Here is a 27,024-nt window from a genome sequence, read left to right as displayed (position 1 = left end):
GGGCGTGCGCCCTTGGAAAATAGTTTAGGTGTTGCATATTTGAGTCCCTTTCAGTGGAGGCTTCACAGGAAACCATTACAGAATTTAACAATAACAACGACAACGACAACAACAAAAATCACAGTAACTAATAAAAAAAGTTGTTAAAATAAAATACACTGATTTCTGTAAAGTAAAGCTCATTCACATAGATGATCTCCCCCCCAGCCCTTGTTTTGTGTTCCTGCAAATTCCTCCTAGAGTCTAGGCTGTAAAAACAAAAATAAAAACAAAACCACACACAAAAATATGCAGGTCTATGGTCTGGGCTAAGGGAAAAACAAAGACTTGGTTATAACTGCCATCATCAGAAAAGACAACTACTCATGCTCGGGAAGGTGGAAAGTTATCAATTCAGTTCTACAGTATATTCTGCTTAACAGTGAACCGACAGTATCCTTTCTGCTGTTTAAAGAACGAACAAACAAAAACACAAAACTGCCGAGGCAGGGCCAACTGGGAGGCTTTCCACTGACCGAAAAATGAACTGTCTTCATATACTGTATTTACAAATATAATTTCTAAATGTATTTACAGCTTTAGTAGAAATTAGAGGGTAGAGAACTGATTAGAATGAAAATAACTGTTTAAAACCACAAACATTAGTAAAAGTATAAAATTCTTTGTTTTCACAGTTTGTAATAACAGGTTAGACACCTAGAAAAGGAAGCTGTCACTGTCTTCACATTGTCTACGTATTTGAAAAGGTAGCTCGAGAAGAGACTCAATTATGAACAAACCTCTATGAATTCAGGATATATTTTACTGTAAAAGATTTCTTCACATATCACTTTTATCTTAATTGATTTTTGCATTTGTTATAAACGAAACATCTAACCTAAAACTGTACAGAAATAGGGACTTTGCTTTTCAAAAAGAGTTGCTCTGAGGAGTTACACAGCGCACTTCGTCTGTGGAGACGTGAACTTCGGGGAGAGGATATTTCTGTTCTGTGGTCATGTTAGTCCTCCTGGCACATCCTCATGTGACAAGGCACAATTAATTGCTGCTGCCCGATCTGAATGGAGTTAACCTTTCGCCGCCATGCACACGGAGAGGCATGACAGGACGCCCGCTCAGAGAGGCTGCCCAGCTCTGTGCCGGCCAGCACGCCGCCTCCCTCGAAGCCCTGTGGAACCTTACAGTACTGTGTTATGGCTTGAGAATTCATTCTAACACTGCTAGCAGTGGAAAGGGGAAAGTGTTAGCAACATGAATGGGAGCAAGTAGAACTTGCAAAACGTGGAATCATGATTATTAGAGAGAAACTCAATCAATTTTCTGCCCCTTAACAGTCCCATTACAATGTTTGAACCTGAACTGTACAATCAAAGCAATGTATATTTTTGTCAAAGACAATTTTGGATAAGTCACTCTTTGGTAAACTCAAACCAGTTAAACAAATTTACAAATACAAAGAACTCCATGTAAATAAGGTTAAGACTGACACGGTGACAAGAACCAGGACACTCAAGGTGCTTGCTCCAAGCGTTCTCCCCTCCTAACTTGTCTCTACATCGCAGATGCTCTGGAGACCTCTCGGAAGGCCCCACGCCTGATGGAAATGGAGGTTCCTTCCCTGAGCCTGACCCCTCATGTCCCTGATTTGGGCATTTCTTGTCACAAACTTAATTTGTATCACAACACAAATTTTTCGCATTTAATTCTTTAAAAAAAAGAAAATCAAAACCAAACTTTTTCACGTAAGGAAAAGAAAATCATAAACATTTACCTGAAACCCCAGAACATATTTAAGTGGGTAAACACTTGGGGTCCAGCCTCCCCTTGAGGCACGCGGCTTTGACAGGCGCTGAACAAGTGCTTCAGGGAGAGTAAACCCCGTCCTTAGGCAGTCTGACAGGAAAAAGGCATACTATAGACCCGATTTAGCCAAAGCTGCTCGTCGGGAGCAGCAGGATGAGTGTAATCTGCACGTAGGAACACTGATGTGGATGGAGCGCGGCAGTTCTCACGCGAACAGATCTGTGTGCTAAAGAGATGCCACTGCACAGCCACCACCCCCGGGGGCATCACACACAAGGGCCTCAAGGAATCTTTTTTTCTCAACCCCTCCCCCCAAAAAACCAAAAAAACCCTCCCCCAAACCCCACCATTCTTGGTATTTTAAGAGCCAAAAAAGCATGGAAAACCAGCAAACGTCTATTTTTGTATTTCTTTAACTCCTAGCCTCTGAGGTTGGTCTTTTCATTTCGGTTTTTCTTCTAGGTGGTCTGTGCTGGTCTCCCGTGGAGACGCACTGGTTGTGAGTTTCAGAGCCCAGGTTCCCAAGCAGAGAGTCCGGAGTGCTGACATTCTACTGGCAGCCTGCAGCACAAACTCACCACCAAATTGCTTACCAAATGACTCTCTGTCAGAGTATACAGTACCAAAGTAATCTTGTAAAGCCCGTTTTGTGTACCAGAAGCACACGGGTGAACAAAATATAGAACTGAACACATTTCCTAAAGGACTAATAAAACATTATCCAAATAGGACTCAGGTATGTTTTTATACAGTAATGTGTTTGCCAGCACATGCTTTTTGAGGTCTCTTTTCAAGCTATAAACTCAAGAGAGGAAAAAACTGTAATTCACTATTACCATTAGATTTCACATTTTCTACAACTATACTGACCTAAAAAATATATAACATAAAAATAGCACCACGTGACCAAAAAATGGTGACACACACAGATTTGGTGACACATAGAGTATCTTAGAGGGCTTTTTAACTGTTGGTTTCTTTAAGCAGGAAACACTGAGAGTGGGGGAGCCACGGAGGCTCTTGTTAGCACACACAATACTAAGATATATTGCTTGCAATTCCCATAGAGTATATCTTTACAAAAAGTACAAATTCCAAGTTCTGCAGTTTCCCTGGGAACTGCATGTAGAAAAAGTTGCTGTGCACCTGAACTGGCTGTTTGAAAAGAGAAAGAAAAAAACCACAACACTGCTTGGAGAATTTTGTAGACAGAACTACAAATCCCTTTCCTTTAGTGCGAGCACTAACTCGTGGTCGAGAGTGATTCGATCTAGTTACCTGGTATGTATGTTTCTACAGTACGGAATGAAGGTAGATTCGTAGGCCAGTAAGAACATTGAAAACCACTGCTCCTTTGGGGTTGGCTAATATAACACTACAAAATGTAAAAAGGTCAGCACCACGGGTCATCCAGCTTACCTACTGGACAACTAACAAAAATCCCAAATGGTTTCCAACTAGAGTTGAATACATTTTATGGCATTTGGTTTATGTATTTGTTATGAAGCAGAGCTACGAACACTGTGATTTGCTTTGCTTGCTTTTGGACACAATGATTAATATATATGAAAACCTATTAACATTCTTTTGTAAGGGAAATAAAGGGGCAAAACCCTAACATATTAGGTAGGGACAAGACAGAGTCAAAAGCCCTGTTCACATTGTATTAAATTATATATTCCTCTTACATTCACCTCAACCAGAATAAAATCAAATTTGAGAATGTATATATACTATATATATAATAATCACTTTATTATATATATATAAATTGTCTAACTACCCCCTAAAATTATTTTTAAATTAGAAAAAGTTACCCATTTGTGTCAGCTGACGGCATCCTAGTCACCCTCCACGGAAATGCACTGGTGCCAGTGCACACGAGAGAGTATGCCTCTCGGCAGAGAATGGCAGGTCAACCAGTTGGCATAGCTAAATCACTGGCAGGTTTTGGACTAAGAGTCCAGCCAAAGAGGAATACTATCAGCCTATGTTTTCCCTGGATACGTTGCCCTTCATGCTTTGAGCTCCTTGGGGTGGGGAGGGAGGACGGTGGAAAGGATAAACACAATGAAGTGCTCCTTCCAGAAACCTTAGAAAAACTGCCAAGAGACCGATTTCCAGATGGTTGGGAAAACCAAAGATTACAACAAAGCAAATCACAAATATGCATTGATTAATGTGCTTTGTTTGGGTGCACTTCTTTACCATCTTAATCAGGAGCATCTGACACGGTGTGAATTTCCATCCGGGAATCTAGGGCCATTTCTGAGGCCGATGCATCATTCTCTAGTTTCTGCTCCACGTACACATCTGTTCTCTCAGGGGACTCCATGCGACTCCTGACTTCGGCCACACCGGGGTGGTTTTTCCGCAGGTGCTGGTTGAGGGTTCCCTGGAATGGAAAGCACTTCCCGCAGATCTCACAGCGGAAGGGTTTGTCATCAGTGTGGCCCCGGATGTGGTACTCCAGTTGGTCCTTCCGCGTGTACTTCTTCCCACAGAACTTGCACACAAAGGGGGTGATTCCCATATGGAGTCGCATGTGCCTGTCAAGACTTCCTTTCTGGTTGAAGGACTTTCCACAGTAAATACAGATCAACCTCTCATTGTACGGGTACCAATGACCTCTTGCACTCCTCTCCCGGGGACTGCTCTCATACCCGGGGTTATTCATCAGAGCTTCGCTGTCAGACCCCTGGACCAAGCCCTGCAGATCACTGTGCAGATGGACAGACAAAGCCCGCTTTTGGCGGGCACGTCCTCCTCGGAAACAGCTCAGCATGGATCTGGATGGGCTGGAATTACTCAAACTTCCAAAAGCTTCTGATACACTGCTTGGCTGTGAGGCTGCTTGGGAATAGGAATATGCGTGCTGAAGCACAGAACCGTAGGAACCCACGTTCACTGCCACAACTTGTTCCCCATCAACCATCTCGGTGTGGTACCCATCGTCTCCTAAGGAGGAGCTGTCTGAACAACTGGGCCGGTCGGACTTTTCCATCTTCACTTTCACCTCAGTGATCTGGCTCTCCCTCACCAACAGGTCCCCTTGCTCGTGGTCCCCCTCTATCTGAATCTCGTACTCAGAAACACTCCCACTGCTCCCTCGGTCCGAGTGCCCCTCCTCCTGTAAGCGGCTGCGCAAAGCTTTGCTGGATGTTGTCTCCATCCGCAGATCACCGCTTGTGGTAGGCTGCCGTACCTGAGAGCAATATGGAGGGGAAATCTCAACTGGGTTGGCAAAGAAGCTGCTGTCTTTAACTCCATTACGACTCTCTGGAGTCTCTTCAGCACCGACGGTAACAGAGTCAACATCTCCAACACTGATTTTCGAATGGATGCTCTCGAGGATCTGCGTGCACTTGTCAATGACACACTGCATCTGAAGAAAGCTAGCTGCAGTCAGAAAACTGACAACATCCTTCAACTGCAAGGACATTCTTCCAGTGTAACAAAATGAAAGCAACTGTTCAAACACATTGGGATTTTTAATCACTGATATTGACAAGCCACTCATGGTACTTAATGCTGAATGGTCCCGGAAATACGGGGAGCTGGCAGCGAGGACCGCTTTGTGGGCTCGGAATGGCTGACCCTGAATGTGGACAATGATGTCACATAGTTTCCCTTGCAGGCGGAGTTCGTTTAGCTGGCTCAGAACAGTGCTGCTGTACTCGGGCACATCAAACTGAATAAAACTGCTGCTGTCCATTTCTACTGACATGAAGCGTACTCTGTGGAAAGAGAGAGTTTCATCATTCACCAGTGACTCCTTACTAAGTATAAGTGGGGTAAACACAAACTTGCAAAAGTACCACCACCACCACCATCGCAGCCGCTGTACCTCCTGGTGTCTGCCTGAGTATTCTTCCTCTTACGTTCAGTCTTTCACGTCTTAGTTAATTCATCTAAAGTCAAATAACCTAATGATCAATTAGCCTAGTGTCCCAACTGCCTAACATTCATCTTGATCAAAATTAAAACACATTATATGTGGTAGGGCCATTTCAGCTCTGATGGAGAATTTGGTATCCTTTTAGGAAAAATATTTTGACCTACATTTGAGGATTCAAAGTACTTTGTAAAAAAATAAGTAAATTCATCTAAAGAATGTTCTGCCTTATTTGTATATTTCCACTTGGTGTTTTTCAAGTAAACAGGACACTGGATAGACTGAATAGAGCTAAATCCTTTTTGGTTTAGAATCTGAGTTGTCTTGATGTCATTTTTCCCCTTCAGCTCTGCACACCTTTATATCCTTTTGGGGTGTTGATTCACAGAGCAATGCTCAGTTCCTTTCAGTAAGGAGTCTTTAGACAGTAGGAGCAAAAACAGTGATGGACGTATTCCAAGTGTATCATCCTCCACCAGTGCTCACAGCGCTGGTACCGCCAGGACAGGCTGCTGTCCCTTGCCTAGAATCTACAGCATTGAATCCCACAAAACTATGTACGTGTGTATAGCCCAGGCTGCATTCTCTGACCAAAACACAGCAAAGTTAGATCTAACAATCATATTTTAGTTTCTGAAACCCAAGCAGTAGAAATTTAAACACCTCCTGAATAAGAAGGGTTTAGAAGTGAAGTTTACTTATGTCTTCAACTTACCTGAAAATGCATCCAAAGAAAGAGATGGACAGATATGTGATAAAACAAACAGAGTAAAATGTTAAGTGAAGAGTCTAGATGGTATATACAGATGTTTATGTAAAGTTCAACTTTTCTATATGTTTGAAATTTTTCATAATGAAATGCCGGGGCTTTTGAAACAACAACAAATTTTAACAGGGAACGTTAGTACCTTAAAAGTTTTTATCATTAGACAATAACGAATAAAAGTAAATGAAATTACTTAAGAGGTTAGAAAAGGATCAATGAATTAAACCCAAAGAAAGCAAAACAGCAATTAATACAGAACAACACAAAATCACAGAGAAAAAAATTTTAATTATAAGACAAGACAATGTGCAACTAAATCTAAGACTCTTGCAGGAAAGGATCAATCAATCAGTGTGACTAGATCACAGGAGAATTTTTTTATCACATCAGATTTTGAGTTCAAACATTTTAGTTAAAGAGGAATACTGTGCTCTTAGTTATCCTAGATTTATGATTGAAATCAATTTGAAATCTGTATGGAACGGACATATTTTTAGGATAACATAAATTGGCAGAATTAAATGAAAAAGAAACAGAAGTGCCAAAGCACAAGTGATCTTCAGGCCGCTCACACTGCTCTAGATGCATGTTAACACATTTAAAGCATCTCAGTTCATATGGCACAAGTCTGATACCAGAAGATGGAAAACAGCATAAAGAGGAAAATTGTCAACTTTACCTAAGTAACCGGATTTTAAAGTCCTAAAGAAAATACTAGCAAATATAAATTATTAAAATAATATATTACGACAAAAGCTAAGGATGGCTATGTTAGGAAATATACAAATAAAATCTGCAACATCAATAAGCCAATGGAGAAAACCATATGGCTAAATCAATACTATGCCAAAAATGCATTTTTAGAAAGTTAAATGCCTTTTCAAAGTAAAGAAAAAATAATAAGCTAGGAATAGAACAATATTTTCTTAATATGATCAACAATACTGCAAACCAATGGTAACATCATCCTTAAAAAGGAAACATCATATCTGCATTTCCCAAAACATATTTAGTACAACACAAGCCCATGAGCTAGCCTCAATATCCCTACCTCCTAGGGATTAAAAAACACATTAGCATAATAACCTATCTGAAGAGTCCTGCAGACAAGAATTCTATTTAACTCAGCAGTTTGCAAATTCATTTAACCATGAAACTCTTCTCTCAAGGTACACATATCAATATGCCAAAGAATTAGTGTTCCCTGGTGCACACTCTGGTAAACACTTTTGTAAAGGCATTCCCATTAGCTGGTGCCTGGGAGGATAGAAGGTTGTCTGCCCATCACTTCTCTTACTTAATATTGCTCTGGAAGTTCAGCCAAAGCAACAAGACAAGAGAAAATGAGCCATCTAGCCGTTAGAAATGAGGAGGCAAAATTACTATTGAAGGCAGATATAACTATTTACACGAAAACACAAGAGAATCACTTTTAAAAATCTATTAGAATCAGGATCTAATAAGCGGAGGTTTTCAAAAACCATTGTACACAAAAAAACAGGTAACATAATGACAAGTTATAACCAATAACAGTAAGAGAAACTATAAAATACCTGGAGGAGAAACAAAAAATAGGATCTACAAGAAGAAAACTATAACACTTTAACAAGGACAAAACATGTATAAATGAAGACACACATCGTGCTTCAGGCAGGAAGATTCTATACTGCAAAGATGGGCACTTTTCCCCAGAATTAATTTATAAATATAATGCAGCCCTTGACAAAATGATTTTAAAATTCATCTAGAACATTGCTGTCCAATAGAACTATAATGCAAACCACATGCATAATGTTTTCTAGCAGTTACATTGTTTAAAAATAAAAATAAATTTTAATATATTTTATTTAACCCAATATATCTAAAACATTATTATTTCAACATGTAATCAATATTAGAAAGTTATTAATGAGACATTTTACATTCTTTTATTTATACTAACTCTTTGAAATCTGATGTGTATCTTACACTTAAAGCACATCTCAATTCGGAATAACCACATTTCAAGTGCTCAACAGCCACATGTACCAGCGGCTACCACATTGAACAGTATAGATCTAGAAGAATAAATACGGAAGAAATTTGACAGAAAGAAAAATACAGTCAAACATACAGATGTCAAAACGTATGATCAGTCTATAATTTATTCAGCAAGTATGTACGGAGTGACTTACATGTGCCAGACACTAGGGATCCAGGTGAGCTATAATTCTCTTGTTATAAACCGTGATAAGAGCTATGAGACCTTTCATAATGGGGCAGTGGTCAGAGACAGCCACTGAACAAATGATATTTTAACTGAGACCTAAAGGATGAGTAAAAGTGGGCCAGATATGGGGCGGGTTGGGGGGGGGGGGGCAGGTGCCGCAGGAAACGTTCCAGTTTTCCAGACGGAAGGAATCACGTGTACAAAGAAAGGAGAGCCTGAGTCAGGAAGGAAGGAAATGTCAGAGTCCCGCAGCACAGCTGGGACGAGGAGCAAGGGGCAGGACAGAGGCCACAGGAGGCTCTCAAGGCAGGTAGAAATCAGACCAGATGGGCCTCAGGAGCCATTTCCAATCAATGAAAAGGGAGGAATTCTTGATATAGATGATGCTTAGATAAGATGAATAAATAACAATAACGTTGGATCCCTTCTTCACAACATACCAAAAACAACTTCCAGAGAAGGCATTTCTAAGCACACAAAGACAGATATCAGAAAAAGAAACAGGGGCTGGCCCCGTGGCCAAGTGGTTAAGTTCGCGCGCTCCACTGCGGGTGGCCCAGTGTTTCGTTGGTTCGAATCCTGGGCGTGGACATGGCACGGCTCATCAAGCCACGCTGTGGCAGCGTCCCACATGCCACAACTGGAAGGACCCACAACGAAGAATATACCACTATGTACTGGGGGGCTTTGGGGAGAAAAAAGAAAAAATAAAATCTTTAAAAAAAAAAAAGAAAAAGAAACAGATTTAACTACAGAAGGAAAAACTTTTACACATATAAGAAATACCTTTACAAGAAAAAGAGACAAATTATGAAAAATACTTATATACGGCAGAGAACTATGAAACTCTTACAAGTCAATAAAAGCCAAATATAATAACTGAAAAATGGGCAAAGAATATAAACAGATGATTAAAAAAAAGAAATTAAAATGCTTAACAACTTCTTTAATAAACTAAGGAATAAAAATTAACATGAGACACAATTCTTCTTCCTCATGTTGACAAGACTTAAAAACACAATCCAGCTGGCAGAGTGATAGGGAGAGAGGTGCTCTCATATACTTCTGGTAGCAAATACAACAGCAGTCTTCAAATGGACGTTCCTCTTGACTTGGCACTCTATATCATAAAAAATCATGGATACAGGCACAAGAATTTATCCAGCAGTATATTCCATTACAATAGCAAAACAAAGGAAACAACCTAACTGTCCAACAATAAGGGAATTACTAAAGTCTAGGACACCTATATACTTAAATACTATGTCATTGGTAGAGTGATGTTAAGGAAGAATACGAAGTTAGCTCCAGAAAAACGTAAGCCCCAAGAGGGCAGGGATTTTTATGTGTTTTATTAGCTATCTGCCAGATTACTGACTGGCACACAGCAGACTCTCAGTAAGTATTTGCTGAATGAATATTTAATGACACAGCAAAAAGTTAGGTAACAGATCAACTGCAAATGAGCATGAGTGATGGAAAAGGTCTGAAACTGGATTATGGTGCTAACCGTAGAACTTCATAAATTTACTAAAAATCACTGAACTGTATAATTAAGATGGGCCAATTTTATGACATGTAAGTTATACCTCAATAAAGCTGTTAAAAAAATCAGGTAACAAGAGAATAAAAGTAGGATAATAAAAGTAGTATGTATGTAGATACAGATATTAAATATACACAGAAATAATACTGAAATATATACACAAAATATTTATATTAATGTAAAATTAAAGATGTTTTTAATTTCTTCTTTATATCTGTATTTTCCAAACTTCTACAGTGAAAATTTATTACTTGGAATGACAAAAAAATAAAAATACAAAATATTTTTAAATCCCTACTAGACAATAATTTGACAAACACTGCTAGTGGAGTGCAAACTGGTACAAATACTTTGGAGGGCATTTCAGCAATATCCTTCAAAATTGCAAAGGACTGGGGCAATTTTAGCTTTAGGAATTTACTACAGCATTGTTCATAACAACAAAAGATTCTAAACAAACTAAAGGCCCATCAAGGGGAGGCTTCTTAATAAATTATGGTACATCCATACTACTTTACAACCAGAAAAAATAAATGAGGAAGACCTTTTCATACCGATATAAAACAATCACCATGATATATCGCTGAACGAGAGGGTGAGGTGCAGAACAGTATATGTGCTATTTGTATAAACCAATATGAAGACACACACACACACCACTCTATGATATGTACATTATAGACAGGCACAGAATATTTCTGGAATGATACACAAAAACAAATAACCTTGACTGTCTCTTGGTAGGGTGACAGGGCAGCTGGAAGTCCTGTTAGCTTTCAGTGAATCTTTTTAGACTCTCAAAACTCCTAAACTATGTGAAACTAGTTTCCTAAACTTATTAAACTTATTAAAGTTTTCCTAAACTTATTAAAAATAAGTAATATTTAAAAAATTTTAAGACACCTCATCTAGTTTTTAAAAGATAAGAAAAGATCATCATAAAATCATTAGGAGTACGAATTTGGAGTCAGATCTGGGTTCAAATGATACTTGCCTTTCACTTGTAAAAACTTGGGCAAGGTTTATAACTTTATAACCTTTCCAAGTCTCAGTCTTCTTATCTTTAAAATGGGGGTAATAACAAGCCTTGCCTCATGGACTGTTATGAGGAATACACGTGGAAGCAGGAAGGACTCAGCACAGCGGCTGCTGGCACACGGTAACCAAGATTAGCTATTATAGACTTGTTGGGGAAGGATGGCGTAACAGGGACAACAGGCTTTGAAGTTAGACTTGGATATGAAGCCTGGCTGTGCCACTTTCTAATAAAAATAATAATATTTAAATAGCTATGTGGCCTTGGACAAGTCAGTTCCCTCTGATTTCCTTATCTAGAAAAGGTTGTGGGACAACTACTACTGCCCAACACCACTGCGGTAATAATTAAATGAAGGAAATTCATGCGATGAACGTGTAGAATAACTCACATAGTACTTATCTTGTGCTAAACACATATATTAACTAATTTGATCCTCTTAATCAACTCTGAGGAAAATACTATGATTGTTCCCATTTTATAGATAAAGAAACCGAGGGAAAGAAGTTAAGACTCTTGCCAAAGGCCCTACAGCTCACAGTCGAACTTAGCCCGGCTCCAGAGGTCATGCTCATAACCACAGCAGACCGCCTTCTAGAAACGCAGATGCACCGGGACCTACCAAGTGGTCAAAGCTATCCATTACAGCATTTTCATGACACAAGGATGCATAAATAGTGACTTCTGGAATTAAAAGGCAAAAGGAAGGTGGGTTTGGGCTTTTTAAAGGTGCAGAGCCCGGGGCGAAAACCAATAGAAAAAGGAAAACAAAGCGTTTCTGAAATAGTCTGTAAAACTTGAAAACAGCTTCACAATGAGGCTTCCTCCTCCTCTGTGTGGCTTTTTATCTTCTTCTCAGAAGAAAAGTGGAGAACTACACTTGAAAGAAAATCACTGAAGAGGCAAACGAAAGACCATGATTAACACCTAAGAGAGGGATTCCATTTTTGTGCAAAATGAGAAGGAAGAGCTTCACTCTCCTCTCCTTTACATTAACACTTCCTCTGGGCAGCGACAATGAGATTCAAAGACTCCTGCCTAAAGCTGCTAACCAACAACACTCTTGAGCAAGGGGCTTCTAAGAGACTGACGCACCGGAATTCGCAGGGAATTTAAGTCCTAGGCACATTTCCAGGCAAGAGGGAGTAAAAGGCATAATTAATCACAGGTTCTGCACCCAATGACCTGATTTATCAGGGCCATGGTCCCGGGGTTAAGGAAGCCAGAGCCTCTCATAGAAACATCAACTTCAAATACCATCCTCCACTCCTCACTCACTATCAGCACTTTCCCAGCGCGGGCTACTTACTGGTTGCTTGTAGGTCTTCATTTCTCCCTGCACGGAACATCAGTGGGCCTACACCTAAGTTAGATTAAGGTTTAATTAACTTTATCTTTAAAATAAGATATATACATAGTCAAACTTCAAATTATAGTACAGAAAAATATAAAATGGATAGCAAAACTCCTCCCCAGTTCTTCTTCCCAAAGATAATCACCCGTAAGAGTTTTTGGGTGTTCTTTCGGAGAAAATTATGAACATATCAGTGTAAACTGTTCTGTACTCTGCTTTTTCGAAATGTATTTAATTCATCTTAAAATCTTTCCATAGCAGCACAAACTCATCTACTTCACTATCTTTTCCGACTTCACAGTATTCCATGGATGGCTAGGTCACAATGTACTTAACCAGTCCCCAATTGATCCCCAAAGCAGGAAACAATTTAAATAGCCACAGTATTTCCTCCTAGCAGGGAAGTGCTGGGTTAGCTTTCCATTTCTATCGACAATGTCAAATTTCCTCCCAAAGGTGGTACCAACTGTCCTGTTACCAAGAGCACACGGAAGTGTCTGCTCCCCCAATAACTGCCAATAACGGTAACCATCCCAGTTTTGCCAAACTGAGAGGTTAAAAATGGTATTTCATTGTTTTGATGTGCATTTATTTAATTATCAATGAGACTGATCATCTTTTCTCATGTTTAATGGCAACTTGTCTAAGTTTGTCTTTGAACTGCCTATTCATATCCTTTGCCCATATTTGCCTTTTTTATTGAATTGTCAGAGCTCTTTGCAAATTAAAGAAATTAACCTTTGTCATATGTGCTGCAAGTATCAGATTTAATTGCAATCAGTAAATGGCATACTGACTGGGAATTTAAATTATTTTTCTACATTTATAGGAAATATTCATTCAATTTCAATCTTCTGCAAACACAAAACCAAAGGGAATTCAGAGACGAATAAGAGTCCCAGTCTTGCAGTTTGATACAGGCTTACTACAGACTCCTCCCAACTCAGAGAGACACGGGAATGGAATTCATTTTTTATAATGCAGAAAAGTAATTTATACTAGATTTTCATTTAGAATTAAGTTTGCAGCTGCTTCAAAAAACAATAATGAATTTGATTATTCCACTCACTAAATACATCAGAATTGGTATTCTTTAATTCAGGAGATGAATCACAGGTCTTTCCGTCACATTATATTAAAAAACCATGCCCAAACTAGACATTTACATTGCTATCATTTTAAAGGCAGGCATATATACCAGCTGGATATTTTTCTTCAATACCATTAACATTTATTTTCTTCAATACCATTAATATTTTTTTAAACAATACTTACTTCATTTTTGTTTGTAAAAACTCTACTTTGGACCAGAATGCGAAATACTTCTCTTAAAAACATACATGGAGAGAACTTAGTTGACAGGTCTTTTGGGGGGTTCAGAACTGCAGCTCCTCAACTTCTTCACGGTCCTCTCCTGCTCCTTCAACCAACGGACACACACACTTCCCGCGCTCCCAGTGTCCTGGAGAACACCTGCACATCCCTGGAGGAAGCTTTCCCCTCACACACAGCCTCTGCTGTGCTCAGCTGACGAGACTCTCCACGGTGGGCTCTGGGAAGCACACCTCTGATGGGGGCGGTCCCGACATTCATCCACTTGCACACGTCCAGCCAGCCCACGCCAGCCTCAGCGATTGTTCAAGGGGATCACTCTCACCTCTCACCACACTCCTTAGCCTTCTCCCATTACTTGAGAAAGTCCACCATCATCGTCATTAACAACCACCATTTACTGAACGCTTGATACAGGCCACGCAGGTCTTAACGGCCTTATATGCATTATTTCATGGAATCCTCTTGACCCTCGCCCAGAAGGCAGATACTATTACCCCCACTTTAGAGATGAGGAAACTGAGGCTCCAAGAGGTTAACTTTCCCAGGACTGTCCCAAAGTCGGCCTGCCTCTCCAGACTCCCTACACAATAACTTCTCACTTTTGTTTAACTTGCCCCGGGGGGGCCAGCAGAGGGAGGCAGGAAGAGCCAAGGAAAAGGCGGAAGGAAAAGAAAGGTTGCCCTAGGTTACACTCTTGCCCTGGGGCAGTGGCCAGGGAAAGGGACAGGTGGCAAACACCCTCCTAATGCTGTCTTGGGCTCCTGCTCCTTCCTCTGAGATGGAGAAGAAGGGCAAGTGGGGGCATTCTAGTAATACCTGTGAAAATTACAAACGCACACTCCCTGTGACTGAGAAATCTCAGCTCGAGGAATTTACTACAGCACCCTCTTTCTAGATCAAAATCACCAGCAGAGGTAAGAGCTACAATCAGAGGGGTAAAAAAAGTCCACGGAGCCCCCCAGCTGAACTATATTATGCCTTCCTCAGTTACAACTTTTGTCCCCTTTTCTCCATCAGAGCCCTTACCCTGGCTGATCTTTACCTGTTTTAAATAAACAGCTATCTTTGTATACTAAAGCCTCAATTAATTGGAAACCACTGATCTAGGGCTCAAGTAACTAGTCCTTTTGGTGTCTGAGGTGATGAAAGTCACAGAGAGTAGATGCCGCCAAGAAGACAGTTCAGCCCAAGTTCAAGAGAATTCAAAGGATCACTGAGATTGGCATTCAAAAAGCAAGAGCAGACTGCGAGGGGCTATCAAGGACTGACCAGGCACCGAGGACAGCAGCAAGGCTAGCGCAGGCTGGGGGCAAGACAGAACCATGAGGAGGGGAGAGGGAGCAGGTTCAGGAAGAAAATGAACCCACGCTGGGGAGTTAAGGCAGACTGGGCAGGCCAGGGAGGAAGGGAAGCCAGTTACACAGCGAGGCACTGTGGGCACAGCCACAGGGAGAGCGGGACTGTCCTGCAAATTACCCCACAAGCCAGCCTGGCATAGTCCTCCAGAGACCTGAAGTAAAGAGTGAAGGAGAGGGGTCCTAGAAATAAACAGGCTCTGAAAAGAACACTAAGATCCGATGCAAGACTGTACGACAAGGCTCAGTAAACAAAGCCGCTTGGAGTCATCGCCAGATCCCACCCCCAAAAGCTACAGAACTTATTTCCACAGCCATGTGTCAAGGCGAGGTGCTGTTCTAAATCTCAACAAACAGGGGAATGATACCCCTAATCCAGATTCCAAAGGTCACTAAGAATAAATGCATTTTACCCCAAGGCGCTTTAGAGTAAAAAAGCCACTTCGCAAAGACAGGGAAGCCAGCTGACCATAATCTAACAGGCCTGGCTGATCCCGAGAAGGGTGAGCAGATAGCAGCTAACCGATATTCTGCTCTTCCTCTGCCTCGCACCCCGCTCCTCCCTGAGTTTGAGCAAAAGAGGCAAAAAGGCAATGACTGCCCTTACATCTGATAACACTACAGGTTCACGTAAATCAAAACACTCAATTAACGGGAAATATAGCTCCCCGAGTTTTTAAAAGTTTTGCACGTTTAACAATTTCTTATAAAGCACCAGGGAATGTAAGGAGGGTTCTATTATCTTTTATTTAACACCATTATGTTCTTATGACAATATTTTTAAAAGACTTGATTATTACCAAAAGATAACTAAAAGAAAGCATGGATGAATTTATTTATAATACTGACATAAATGCTTTTCCAAGTATGACATAAACCCCAGAAGTCACAAAGGCAAAGACAAACATATCTGACAACACAGAAGTATACGACCAACAACACAGAAGTATACGACCAAAGATGCCCCTACCTCCAAAAGCCAAAAGATAAACAACATATTGAGGAAAAATACGTGCACATTTGACAAAGGGCTACTTTCCAAATTCTTGAATTTATATAATAAGTCAAATAGATTGAGCTGACACAGAAAATCCTTTGGAAGAAGGGGCAAAGGATATTAACAGTTCAAAGAAAAAAAAAAATAAATGACCAAAAAACAGATGAAAAGATGCTCAGCTTTATTCATGACTAAAGACGTGAATTACAAAAAGAAAAAAATGAGATGTCATTTGTAACCCATCAGACTTGCATACATTTTAAGAAAGCTGGCAAGTGTAATCCTGAGGGATAATCTGATAATATCGATCAAAATGTAAAAGGCATTTACCATTTATTCCACAATTAACTGTTAGGAATTGAGCCTACAAATATACAATACTTACAAAAGTATGTTAGGATATATGTAACAAGGATGTCCACTGATCATTTTTAAAAATAAGGAGGGGGGAAGAACTTCAAAATCCATCAAGAGAAGACTGGTTCAAAAAAAACAATAAAACACTATGCAGCCATTAAAAAGGAGAGAGAGATCTGTAGGCTTGGACAAGGAAAGAGCTCTGCTCTATAGCCAAAACCAGCAATATGTATGTAGATATGTGATTCCCTTCAGGAGCTTTTCTTAAAAGAATAAATATACACTGCTGTACACATTCTGGAAAGAATCGCATGAAACTATTAATGTTGGTGACTTTTGGGAATGAGGACTAAGGACTGGGGAGAGGGAAGAGAAACAGATTTGATTTTATACTTTTTGAATTTTTTATCACATAGTTGTACTATTCTCACTAAGTTTTTTCTAAAGACATGTAGGATTCTACCTAAAAATACATAATTTTTTAAACCAAAGAATCTAGAGAAAGATAGCCTGCAAATGGATAATTATTGTATCAAGCAGACAATTACAAAGGCAGAAACAAAGAACCATGGGGAGCAATGACAAGACTGATTACTTTTGACCAAAAAGGTTTTTCAAAAAATCAAAATAGAACAAAGCAAACCTTCATGGTGGAAGTAATATTTGAAGAGAGCTTTGCATTTCAAATGAAACAGAAAGAGCACTCTAGACAGAAGGGATGTCAGGAGCAGAGAACAGTGGAGTGAAAACGTATGTGTCTGGGATGGTAGCCAGGTACAGGGCCCAGGTACAGGAGTGACACGGGAAAGAGAAGCACCACCGTGGGAATGCAGAGGCCCTGAATACTAGATTAGAAACTCACACTGAATTCTGGCGGCAGCCCATTTGAACAGGAGTCCAGAGAAGGACTCAACAGGGCCTGGAGACTGGAGGATGCCACCCCTTCTGGGAGAGAAGTTAATTCAGCCTCAGAAAAGCCGAGTTTAGGCTGTCCACTGGGCATGTGCACAGAGTCACCCAACAAGTGGTGGGAAGAATGGGGCTGGAGCTGTAGAGAAACATTAGACCTGGAGATACTGATTTGGGAGTGACCAAAAATTGCACTGAGGGTATATTTGGTAAGATGAGGTTACTCAGAGACAGAAAACAGAAGAAAGATAACTAAGAACAGAAAAGCGGTTTGCAAAAGTTGTCCTGCAAAAGAGGTATTATATCATGGTATCTCATGAAAGAAGTACAGCTGCACATAGCCCTCTCCTCAACACATCATGTCACTGACCCGTCTTTAAGTAGAATTCTGCATCATGCCTTATGTTAAGCTGTAAGAAAACTGAACAAAGAAAACCAGAACCTAGACCAGTGACATCTTCTCAGACTGCTGACCCATTCTGAAAAGAACCTAGAGATGAAAAGCGACACTTAAATGTCATCTGGGCAAAACACCCATGCGGGCCTTGGAATTCCCTCTACAGCATTCTTGAGTAAAGCCCTGTGACCGTTTCCCCATAATGACAACCAGAACAAAAGTAAAAGTGTAAAATCTAAGCAGCTAGAGATGTGCTGGCTGACTGAGCCCCCATGCTGCTGAGCTTTCCCACCCTCGGAGGTGAGCTCTGCGAGGGCCGGGACCAAGTGCCCAGAGCCCAGAAGAGGTCCCGCACAGGCAGGCTCGCAGCACACGTCAGCTGACACAGCCTAAACTGAGCCGGTGGCTCAAAATCCACCACTGCCACCACAGCTGCACCCTCAGCTTTTGACTTTTCCTGCTGAAGACCCAAGAGATGGAGGACCATTTCCGCCAGTAGGCAAAACCTAGCAAGGTGCTCATTCCCATCTAACCCATAAACACTCTAATTTGCTCCACTTCATTTGAAAATACCCAGTGACACTTCCAAGGAAGGAAAGCAAGATTACAAATTCCAAAGTTGTTTAAGGCACCAGGAGGTACCCACTATTCTTAATCAAGATGCTCATGATTCCAAACCCAGAACAGCACCTGTGGCTTCAGTCACTTGCTCATACTGGACACACAACTCAAGCTAGGCTTTCTCTATCAGGCACTGAAGACCTGAAGATCCCTAATTTTCATCCTCATACAAAAAGTCATTACAAAGACCACAGATGGAAGCATGAGGGATGGCAGGCATGGTAACAGCAGTAACAACTATACAAAAATAACTTTTCTAGGTATTTCTGCCTGGGTCTAGATCAAAACTAAAATTGAGCTGTCATGAATTACAATCTAATCCTTTAGAAAGTAGCAGCCGAATAACACCAGGGCTGCATGAAACATTCTGGTGCTACTGAAACCCAATGCAAGAAAAAAATAAATAAAATGGCATTCCGTGATGGATATTCATGAAGCACTCACCCTAATTTAAAAGAAAACAAGTCTAGAGTTCTTACTGCATTAATTCATGTGAGCCCGAAAGAACATTTTTATCCAAACTGTTACATTTCCTACCAAGGCGTTAACATTCTCCAAGTCTGCTCAGATAGACTAATTCCGAGAGTGTGGTGTGGTTTGACAGTGGGGTTTGTCTTTCAGTCGATGCAAAACATCAGAAGCTTCTTCTGAGCTTTCCTAGTGGGGTAGAATGGCCTCTTTAACCTTCCTGGCAATGTTAAGGACTAACTGTTACTGAGCTCCTACTGTGTACTGTATGCCAAGCAAGCTCTTACCTGCTCACCAAACCATGACACCAATACGAGATAGACACAGCAACTCTCCCCATTCTACAGATAAGGAAACAAACTCAGAGAGACTAAGAACCTTGCCCAAGGTCACTAACAACCGGCTGAGCCAGGATTTGAACCTCGATTTGTCAGTCTCCAGAGCCAGAATTCTTATCTCCTATAAGAACATCCAGGTACACTGGGGAGATGCAGGGTTTTCACTGGTGCCAGACTCTTACTGATCAACTTTGAGTGGAAAGAGAATTCTCATTTAAGGATAACACAGTGATAATTAAGGGGTTACAAACTGTCGTACTTTGAGTATTTTGCAGCCATTTCTCTGCATGATGTTCACTCTTTTTACTTCTGTCTATGAAGTGGGCAAATAGATGTTTCAAATTCTAATCATGAATTAGAAAGACTTGTTTCAGTAAAAAAAAAAATAAGCTATCTTAAGGCAAAGAACTCAAAAATGTCAAGGAGTAGCATCCTATCTGCTTACTGCTGGCATTTCCGGGGGCACTAGACCTAGAAAACACATTAAGTCCTGCCTCTTATGACAAAAGGATTAGAAAAGCTCACCTTGAATTGCTTTCTTCCATGAGGTTTTCCATGCCATCAATATCAACCAGAAAACAACCATTAGAAATCAAACTGCATTCAGTGGATGACCTTCACTAAGCTAAATTCAGCAGTTTGTCAGCTACAAAACAGTAAATGGACACAATTAAGAAGTTTGAAAAACATTAAGCCGAATTTAAACTAAAGTAAGACGAAAATTAACGGGAATAAAACATAATGATGGCATTCCAGATTCATGACACTGACAGTTTTGACAAGCGCTTTAACTGGAAGACAGAAGTAGGATCCAGAGACATGCAGAAATCCACAACTCAGTAGACATGCTGAAGCTCAGCAGCCTGTCATTTCTCCACCTTGAGAAGTTTACACTAATGATGATGATGATGATGAAGAAAATGCGTTAAGCAGTTACTAGGTGCTGCAAATTTTGCGACCTCCTTCATATGCTTTTTCCATTTTAAATCTCACAGCAACCCTATGAAATGGATTTTATTATCCCCACACTACAGATGAGAAAATAGAGGCCCAGAGACATTATATAAATTGTCCGACCTCACAAAGCTAGGAAGTACCCTTGCTGGGATTCAAACTGAGGCCTGTCTGATTCCAAAGCTAATGTTCTTTCCCCACAGCCTCCAACAGAAGAATGACATGACTCCCCCCCACCATAATCAAGAGTAAACATTTTAAAGTTTCAAAGATTCATTTTATGTTATCTGCACCCTAAGAATGAAAGCTGAAAACACCTTGAATGGCAGCATTAGACATGATTGATACATGACAGAGAAAGCTGATAATAACAAGTTCTCCTTTAAAACAAAGGAGGGGTCAAATTTTAAAAAGTTGTTTACCAACAAAAATCAGGAAGTATTTGAGAAGCTATTATAAAAGTCCGGCTACAGTATTAGATACTACAAAGATTGCAAGAGAAATATTAAGACACAGTGTCCTCAAAAAACTCCCGCTCCAGCTGGGCCAAGAACAAGTTCAATATCCAGGGAACAAGTGCTGAATCCTGTGCTTCAGATTCTGAGCGCCACAAAGGCATGGGGGTGGGGCAGTCAGGGAACACCCTCCGGAGGAAGTCTATCTTGAGCAGGGGCTCGAAGGAAGTGAAATGGAGAATTTACACAGAGGAGAAGAAAAAGGAGGCCAGGACTTCAGAAGGGGGAACAACGGGAGCAAAGCCTCAGAGGCAGTCACAAACTCGTTTCTGCAGGCGACAGACCTGCAGGAGGAGAAGCAGGGAATAAGGTTCAGGGAGGTGAAGAGGGGCCAAACCAAGGAGTGCCTTGCAAAGACAGGGTGGGCAATGGCTTGGACACTGTGTGGCAGGCAGGAGGACACTGCTCAGCTTTGAATAGCGGCATAAATGCCTCGGCCTCTTAGCTGATCTCCTGGCCCCTGGCCTCTCCACTCCCCTCCTGCAAATTATCACAAACCACCCCTGGCCTCTTGTTGCTCACCATGCCTTTGGAACAGCTTTAACTTTGGCCTAGTGTTCAAGTTCTTTCAGGAACTAGCCCAACCAATCTTTCCTTCTCTTCCCTTCCTGTATGACCCTTCTCTGCAAGGAGACTGATCTATTCACTAACTCCACAGGATCACTCACCAGGCCTGATTCCTCTTTTCCTATCTGAATCCTACTCATCCTTTAACAGCCAGCTCAAACCCCGCCCCCTTACTAAGCCTTTCTTGACCACTCTGCCTATAGTGACCTCCATCTCTCCTTCCTCTTAATTCCACAGCACACAGCCTTGTCTCATCAATCAATTACCTTGTCACAGGTAACGCCTCAGCACCCAGTGTAAAGCTGTTTGGAGGCCATAAGTGTCTCTTTCACTACTTTCTCCCACATGGAACGGCATCTTGACATTTAATAAGCAAGCAAGCAAGCTTTCAACTCTTTTTTTGACTTCCTATATTAAGTTTGGCATTAGCATAAAGGAAGGATGGGGGAGGCGGGGGTGGGGGACTTCTGAAGTTAGAGACCAGCTAAGAAGCTGTTGCAATAATCCAGATGTGAAGCAAAGAGAGCCTGGACTAGGGAACAAAGAGAAAATGGGCAAATATAAACAACAAAAAAATTTTGCACGCAAAAACCCAGCGGGATGTAACTGACTACTGCTAGGAACAAAAGCAAGCGATGAACTATGATCAAGGTAAGGTTTAGAAACGCTTCTTGGAATGGTTGTAAAGCCCGTCCGAAACCAAGTGGTTTAAGTGGCTAAAAAGTCCACATTCGCAGAAAGTCTTCAGGGAAACTGCCCAATTAACCTTAAACCAGCGACAGCCCTTCCAGTTTCGGACATACACAGAATTGATAGAGCTGGAAGGGTCTTTCGAGAGCTAACCTAAAACCCTTACTGATCAGATCTGGGGAAACTGAGGCGCAGCGTGGAAGAGACTTGCTGAAAGCCTCAAGACTGAGACTCGCAGACTAGTGCTGCCCTAAGCGCGGCCGCCTAGCCCAGGACACTGTTTACACCCCCGGGCCAGCCCAGCCCAGCCCTCCGGAACGGCAAGACCGACTGAGGGCGAGAGTGGCCATGGAGACGTCTAGGGCCAAGCACGACGCGCCGCCGCCTGTTTACCTGGAGAAAGGCGCTGGCGTGGGGCAGGGGCTCTGCCGAAGCCACTAGCAGGGCCGACCCCTCGGCCCGGCCCGGCCCGGCTCTCCAGGGCACTCAACCATCCGGCCGCCCCGTAGAAAGGGGGAGCGCCCCGGGGGCGAGGGGCCCGGAAGCACACGATCCCGGGACGCCCGGGGCGGAGGCTGAGGAGCCCGGGGCAGCTGCCCGAGCGCGACCCTCGGCCCCGCCAGCGGCGCCCGGACTTCGGGGCCCGGCCCTCGGGCCCTCGGGGGCGCGCGCCTGGCCCGAGCAGGTGCCCGGGGCCTCCCGACCCCGCCCGGCCGCGGCTGCAGCCCGCGCCGCCCACCCACCCGCCGGCCCGCCGGACTGACCAGGCGCGGAGACTCCCGCCGCCGCGCCCAGAGGGAGCCGGACAGCGGCCCGGGGCTGCCCCCAGCCCCGCCGGCGCCGCCCTCCGCCCCCGCCGGCGCGCCTCACCTGCCGAGAGCGCCGCGCTCACATCGCCCGCCCGCGGCGTCCCCTCCGCCGCCGCCGGCGCCAGGCCCGTCCCCGCCGCTCCGGCTGCCGCCCCAGCCCGCGCCCCCCGCCCCCGGAAGCGCTTCCCGGCCCCGCCCCCTCGGCGCCCGCGCTTCCGGGCAGGCGCGGAACGGAGCGGTGGCGCTGCGGGGCCGGCCGCTCGCCCGGGCTCTGGGCTCCGGCTCCCGCCCGGCCGCGTCCCGAGCCGCGCCGCGGAGCAGCAGCCGAGCCGCAGCCTGGGCCGCGACTCCGGGCGGGAACGGCGGCGTCTCTGCGCACCACGGCCTCGCGCCCGCCGGCTCCGCGGCGCCCCCTGCTGGCGGGACGGGCGCTCGGCGGCGGGGCGCGCCCGGGGCTCCCGGAGCGGAAGGCGTGCGAGGCCGGGACCCTCGACCCGCCGTGCCCCGAGGCCTGCTCCCGCCCTCGCCCGGCCCTCCCGACACCTCGCTCCCGCAGCCCCCTCGGCGCCCGCCGCTCCCCCGAGCCGCGCCTGGCGGGGCAGCTGAAGGCAGGGTGGTGCAGTGGTTACCACCACGGGCCTGGGGACCTGCCACAGCTGGTCACTTAGCCTATGACCTTGGGCAGATTTCCTCTCCCTCAGAACGGAGATGGGAATTCCGCACTTGGGGAGCAGGCCTCGAAAAATGTGCATTTTCAGACACCCAATCTTGACACTCTGGGGTAGTGGGAGCATTCTCCTCGCCGCTCGAGGCAGTCTAACCCCCTTTGAAGAGCTTCCCTCTGCACTTTGGTGGACTCCCCAGTAGTCGTGGCAGACGTTTATTTTCCTTTTTCTGACTTTGTAATAAAAATAAACCAGGAGTCAAAGACACCAGCTCCTCTTCAAGATAGAAAGCTGGGACTTCCTGGTGCCACCTCGGCCCTTGCGAGCAGGAACTCTCTCTAGGATCCGTCCAGTAGTTGTCTCCCAGTGACAACAGCTACCCTTTGTTGGACACTGTGCGGGGCACTGTGTGGACACTATAGACACGACCTCCTTCAATACCAACCCTGGGAGGTAGCGATCTATTTATCCCCATTTTATCAAGGAGGGAACTGAGGCTCAGAGAGGTTAAGCGACATATCTAATGTCACCCAGCTAAATGGGCGGCTTTTGACGAGCTCCCTTGTCTTTCCGACTCCAGAGAGGAACTTTTTATGGCAACGGAATTATTCTGAACACAGATTTTTAGGTAACCAGTTCCTAACTGCAGGCACCTGGGCAGACAGTCTCTAATTACTATTCCTCTTGAGCTATTTCCTTGAGATCTGTCCCCAAGTGTGAGATCAGGGAACCCAAGGGCACAGGAATGCATCATCTTGTCAGGCCAGGTTTCCTCAGGTCCCCTGGGCTGACTCACACACCCATGAGTTAGTTCCTGTTTGCTTACTGGCCAGCAGTGGGCCTCATCATTTTAACAGATTTTCGCTAAATTTGTTGGCAAGAGTTGGGGTCTTCTTGGCTGTAATACATGTTTATGTGTCGTTAAGGACTATAAACACTAAAATGTTCCTGAGTATTTAACCTTTGTGCCAAGTGTCTCAGAGTTATTGGCCATCTGTCCATTGGACAAGGGGTTTATAATAATTTCCCCACCTAATTGGGCTACTAAACTCATGTATTTTTCCAGTCCCCTGTTTTTATTGTTGTCATCATTTAGCTGATTGTGTGTCATAATCTCTCCTTTCTTTTTTTTTTTTTTTTGGTGAGGAAAATTGGCCCTGAGTGAACATCTGTTGCCAATCTTCCTCTTTTTGCTTGAGGAAGATTATTGCTGAGCTAACACCTGTGCCAATCTTCCTCTATTTTGTATGTGTGATGCTGCCACAGCATAGCTTGATGAGCAGTGTATAGGTCCGTGCCTGGGATCCGAACCGGCAAACCCCAGGGGGCAGGAAGCAAAAGTGGGGCACATGAACTTAACTACTGTGCCACCTGGCCAGCCCTTATAATATCTACTAATTTTTTTAGTTAGAAAATAGTCACTTCTCCACAAGTGGGGTGCATGCCTTTCTGTTTTACCATAATCTTTGTGGCATTTTTAAATGATTTAACTTTTAGCCTGTTTGAAGTTGAGAAGAGTCTAGAGGGTGATGTATGGGCCTCATTTTAATTTCTTCCACAGTTATCCAGTTTCCCCCGCAATATTTATGAAATGATCAAACTTGCATTTCATCAACGTCTGGGGTTAACCTTCAATCCAGTCAAGGAGGGGTTTTTGTCATAATGGGGGTCAGCGTTTGTGATTTGTGACGGTGACAGCTGGTGTTTGCCAATATCTGTGTTCTGCCTTCTCTTCTTCCAAGGCCCACGGCTCAAACGTCTCCCAGCCTCCCCTCCATGTCACGTGTTAACTGACACAGTGTGTGCAGTGCTTGTGAACGCTAATTCCCTGCCCCTTCTCTCCTCCTCTCCCCTTCACGGGACAGTTGCAGCCCGAATCTCCACTTCTCATCTATTCCAGATTCCTCAGCATTTGGAGAGTCAAGATTGCCAGGTTATCTGATCCCAGCCTCTCCTTCTCCTGGCTTCCACAAGGAGACCATTTCTGCGGAAGTCAGGCTACACCACATGGCTCTGGTCCACTTAAAACCTTCGGTCAGAGTCTGCATGGGACACATGTAAGTCATGTGTATCCCGTAAACAAAAAAATTATGTGAATTATTTGGGGTTTCCTTACTCTTCCTCCCCTCCACCAGGACCCCTTCCACTTGCCTAACTACCTGAGTACCTGTGCAGCTTCCAGGTGAGCCTGGCTTCCCCCTGACCTGAGCCCTGCTGACACCCACTGGGCCCAGTGCTGCCTCTGGAGTCTTCCTCACTGTCAGGTTCTTCCTGATCTGCCCTCTCCCAGTTTCCTGCTGGTTCTCGAACACTGCCCCTTGTAATTGACTCTGCTGGCACTCTCTCCTTCTCCTTTGTAGTAACCACAATGGTAATTAATTCATGACCTGTACAATTACGAGTTTAATTTCTGTGTCCCCCACCCCTAGCCTATAAACGCCATGAGGGTGAGACCTTGTCTGACTTCTTTCCTGCTGTTTCTCCAGTGCTTGGCACTCAATACGTATTTGTTGAATTAATTGATAATGAGCAGCTAACTGTTTTTGCTTCTAAGCCTATGTTCCTTGAGCGCAGGGGCTGTTGAAGTGATCCATTTGCTCTGCACCCTGCAGAGAACCTGGTACTGAAGGGACAGCAACAAATATTTGCTGAGTGAAACAAAGGATGAATAAATGAATGAATGAACTGAGAGACTGAACCCCCATTTCTCATCCCCTTTTACCTGCGTCACGCCTTACAACCAAGACTGCCATCTGTGCAAACGTTCTCTTGGTCCTGAGCAGCCCCTACTTTGCTGCTTCCCTTGACTCATAAGGATGATAGGTGAGAACAGAAAAGCCTTCCACATTTGTTGCGAATTCTCGTTTGAAAGATGAGGTTTTCAGGAAATCTGCATGGGTCCTCTCTACCGCAGTTTCTGCAGGGGCACAACCACCTGGTCTAAAAGGGTGGCTACGCTACAGGAGAGGGTACGCAAATACATACAGAGCTTCTTTTTGGCACAGAGCATTTTCCTCCCAGTTTTTGAAGCCATTAATTGCTAGGTTTCATACTCACGCTCACATACACTGTGGCTGGCAGGGGTCCTCAGAGTTGCTTTGGGTGAATCACTTAATCTTTTTTACTTTTTCTTACTCATCTGGAAATGGGACCTAATATTCCTGAATTTCCTGTTTTAATAAAGAATGCACATTCCTGTGTTCACATTCCTGTGTTCACATTCCTGGAATCAGAAGACATCCTACAATCAATGAGTATATCTAATCTGGTTGTGTTTCTTGTTGCAAACACGGTCAATAAATCCAGAGTGTCTGTCAGGATCAATGGCATTCTTGAAAGTGATGTCGTAAGGTGGACTGCTGTAAATCACATCACATTTTCTCATAGGCAGATGTCCAACTAAAGTCAGTAAACTGAAGACGTCTGCAAAGACCTAGC

The 27,024-nt window shown here is 43.4% G+C and overlaps 2 protein-coding genes across 9 annotated transcripts in view; both read right to left on the bottom strand.

The window, feature by feature from the left end:
- The window catches only part of RALGPS1 (Ral GEF with PH domain and SH3 binding motif 1), a 309,544-nt gene extending 286,468 nt beyond the window's left edge, over positions 1-23,076 (bottom strand). For all 5 annotated transcript variants that reach the window (XM_070250754.1, XM_070250770.1, XM_070250773.1 and 2 more), the window contains exon 1: positions 22,983-23,076. The gene's annotated coding sequence lies outside the window, so the exon portion shown is untranslated. The remainder of the gene's footprint in view (positions 1-22,982) is intronic.
- Positions 787-23,083, bottom strand: ZBTB34 (zinc finger and BTB domain containing 34). 4 transcript variants are annotated; one of them, XM_023628608.2, is made up of 3 exons: positions 22,983-23,066; positions 12,565-12,618; positions 3,972-5,540 (listed from the first exon to the last, which is right to left on the bottom strand). In XM_023628608.2, exon 3 carries the CDS (start codon positions 5,528-5,530, stop codon positions 4,016-4,018), a length of 1,515 nt encoding a protein of 504 aa, XP_023484376.1. In that variant the 5' UTR covers positions 5,531-5,540; positions 12,565-12,618; positions 22,983-23,066; the 3' UTR covers positions 3,972-4,015.
- Positions 23,084-27,024: the final 3,941 nt, after the last annotated feature.

Source organism: Equus caballus, chromosome 25 (genome assembly GCF_041296265.1).
Source record: "Equus caballus isolate H_3958 breed thoroughbred chromosome 25, TB-T2T, whole genome shotgun sequence".
NCBI classification, from domain to species: domain Eukaryota; kingdom Metazoa; phylum Chordata; class Mammalia; order Perissodactyla; family Equidae; genus Equus; species Equus caballus.
Note: the sequence above shows the minus strand (reverse complement) of the source record. Positions and strands in the feature narration are given on the sequence as shown.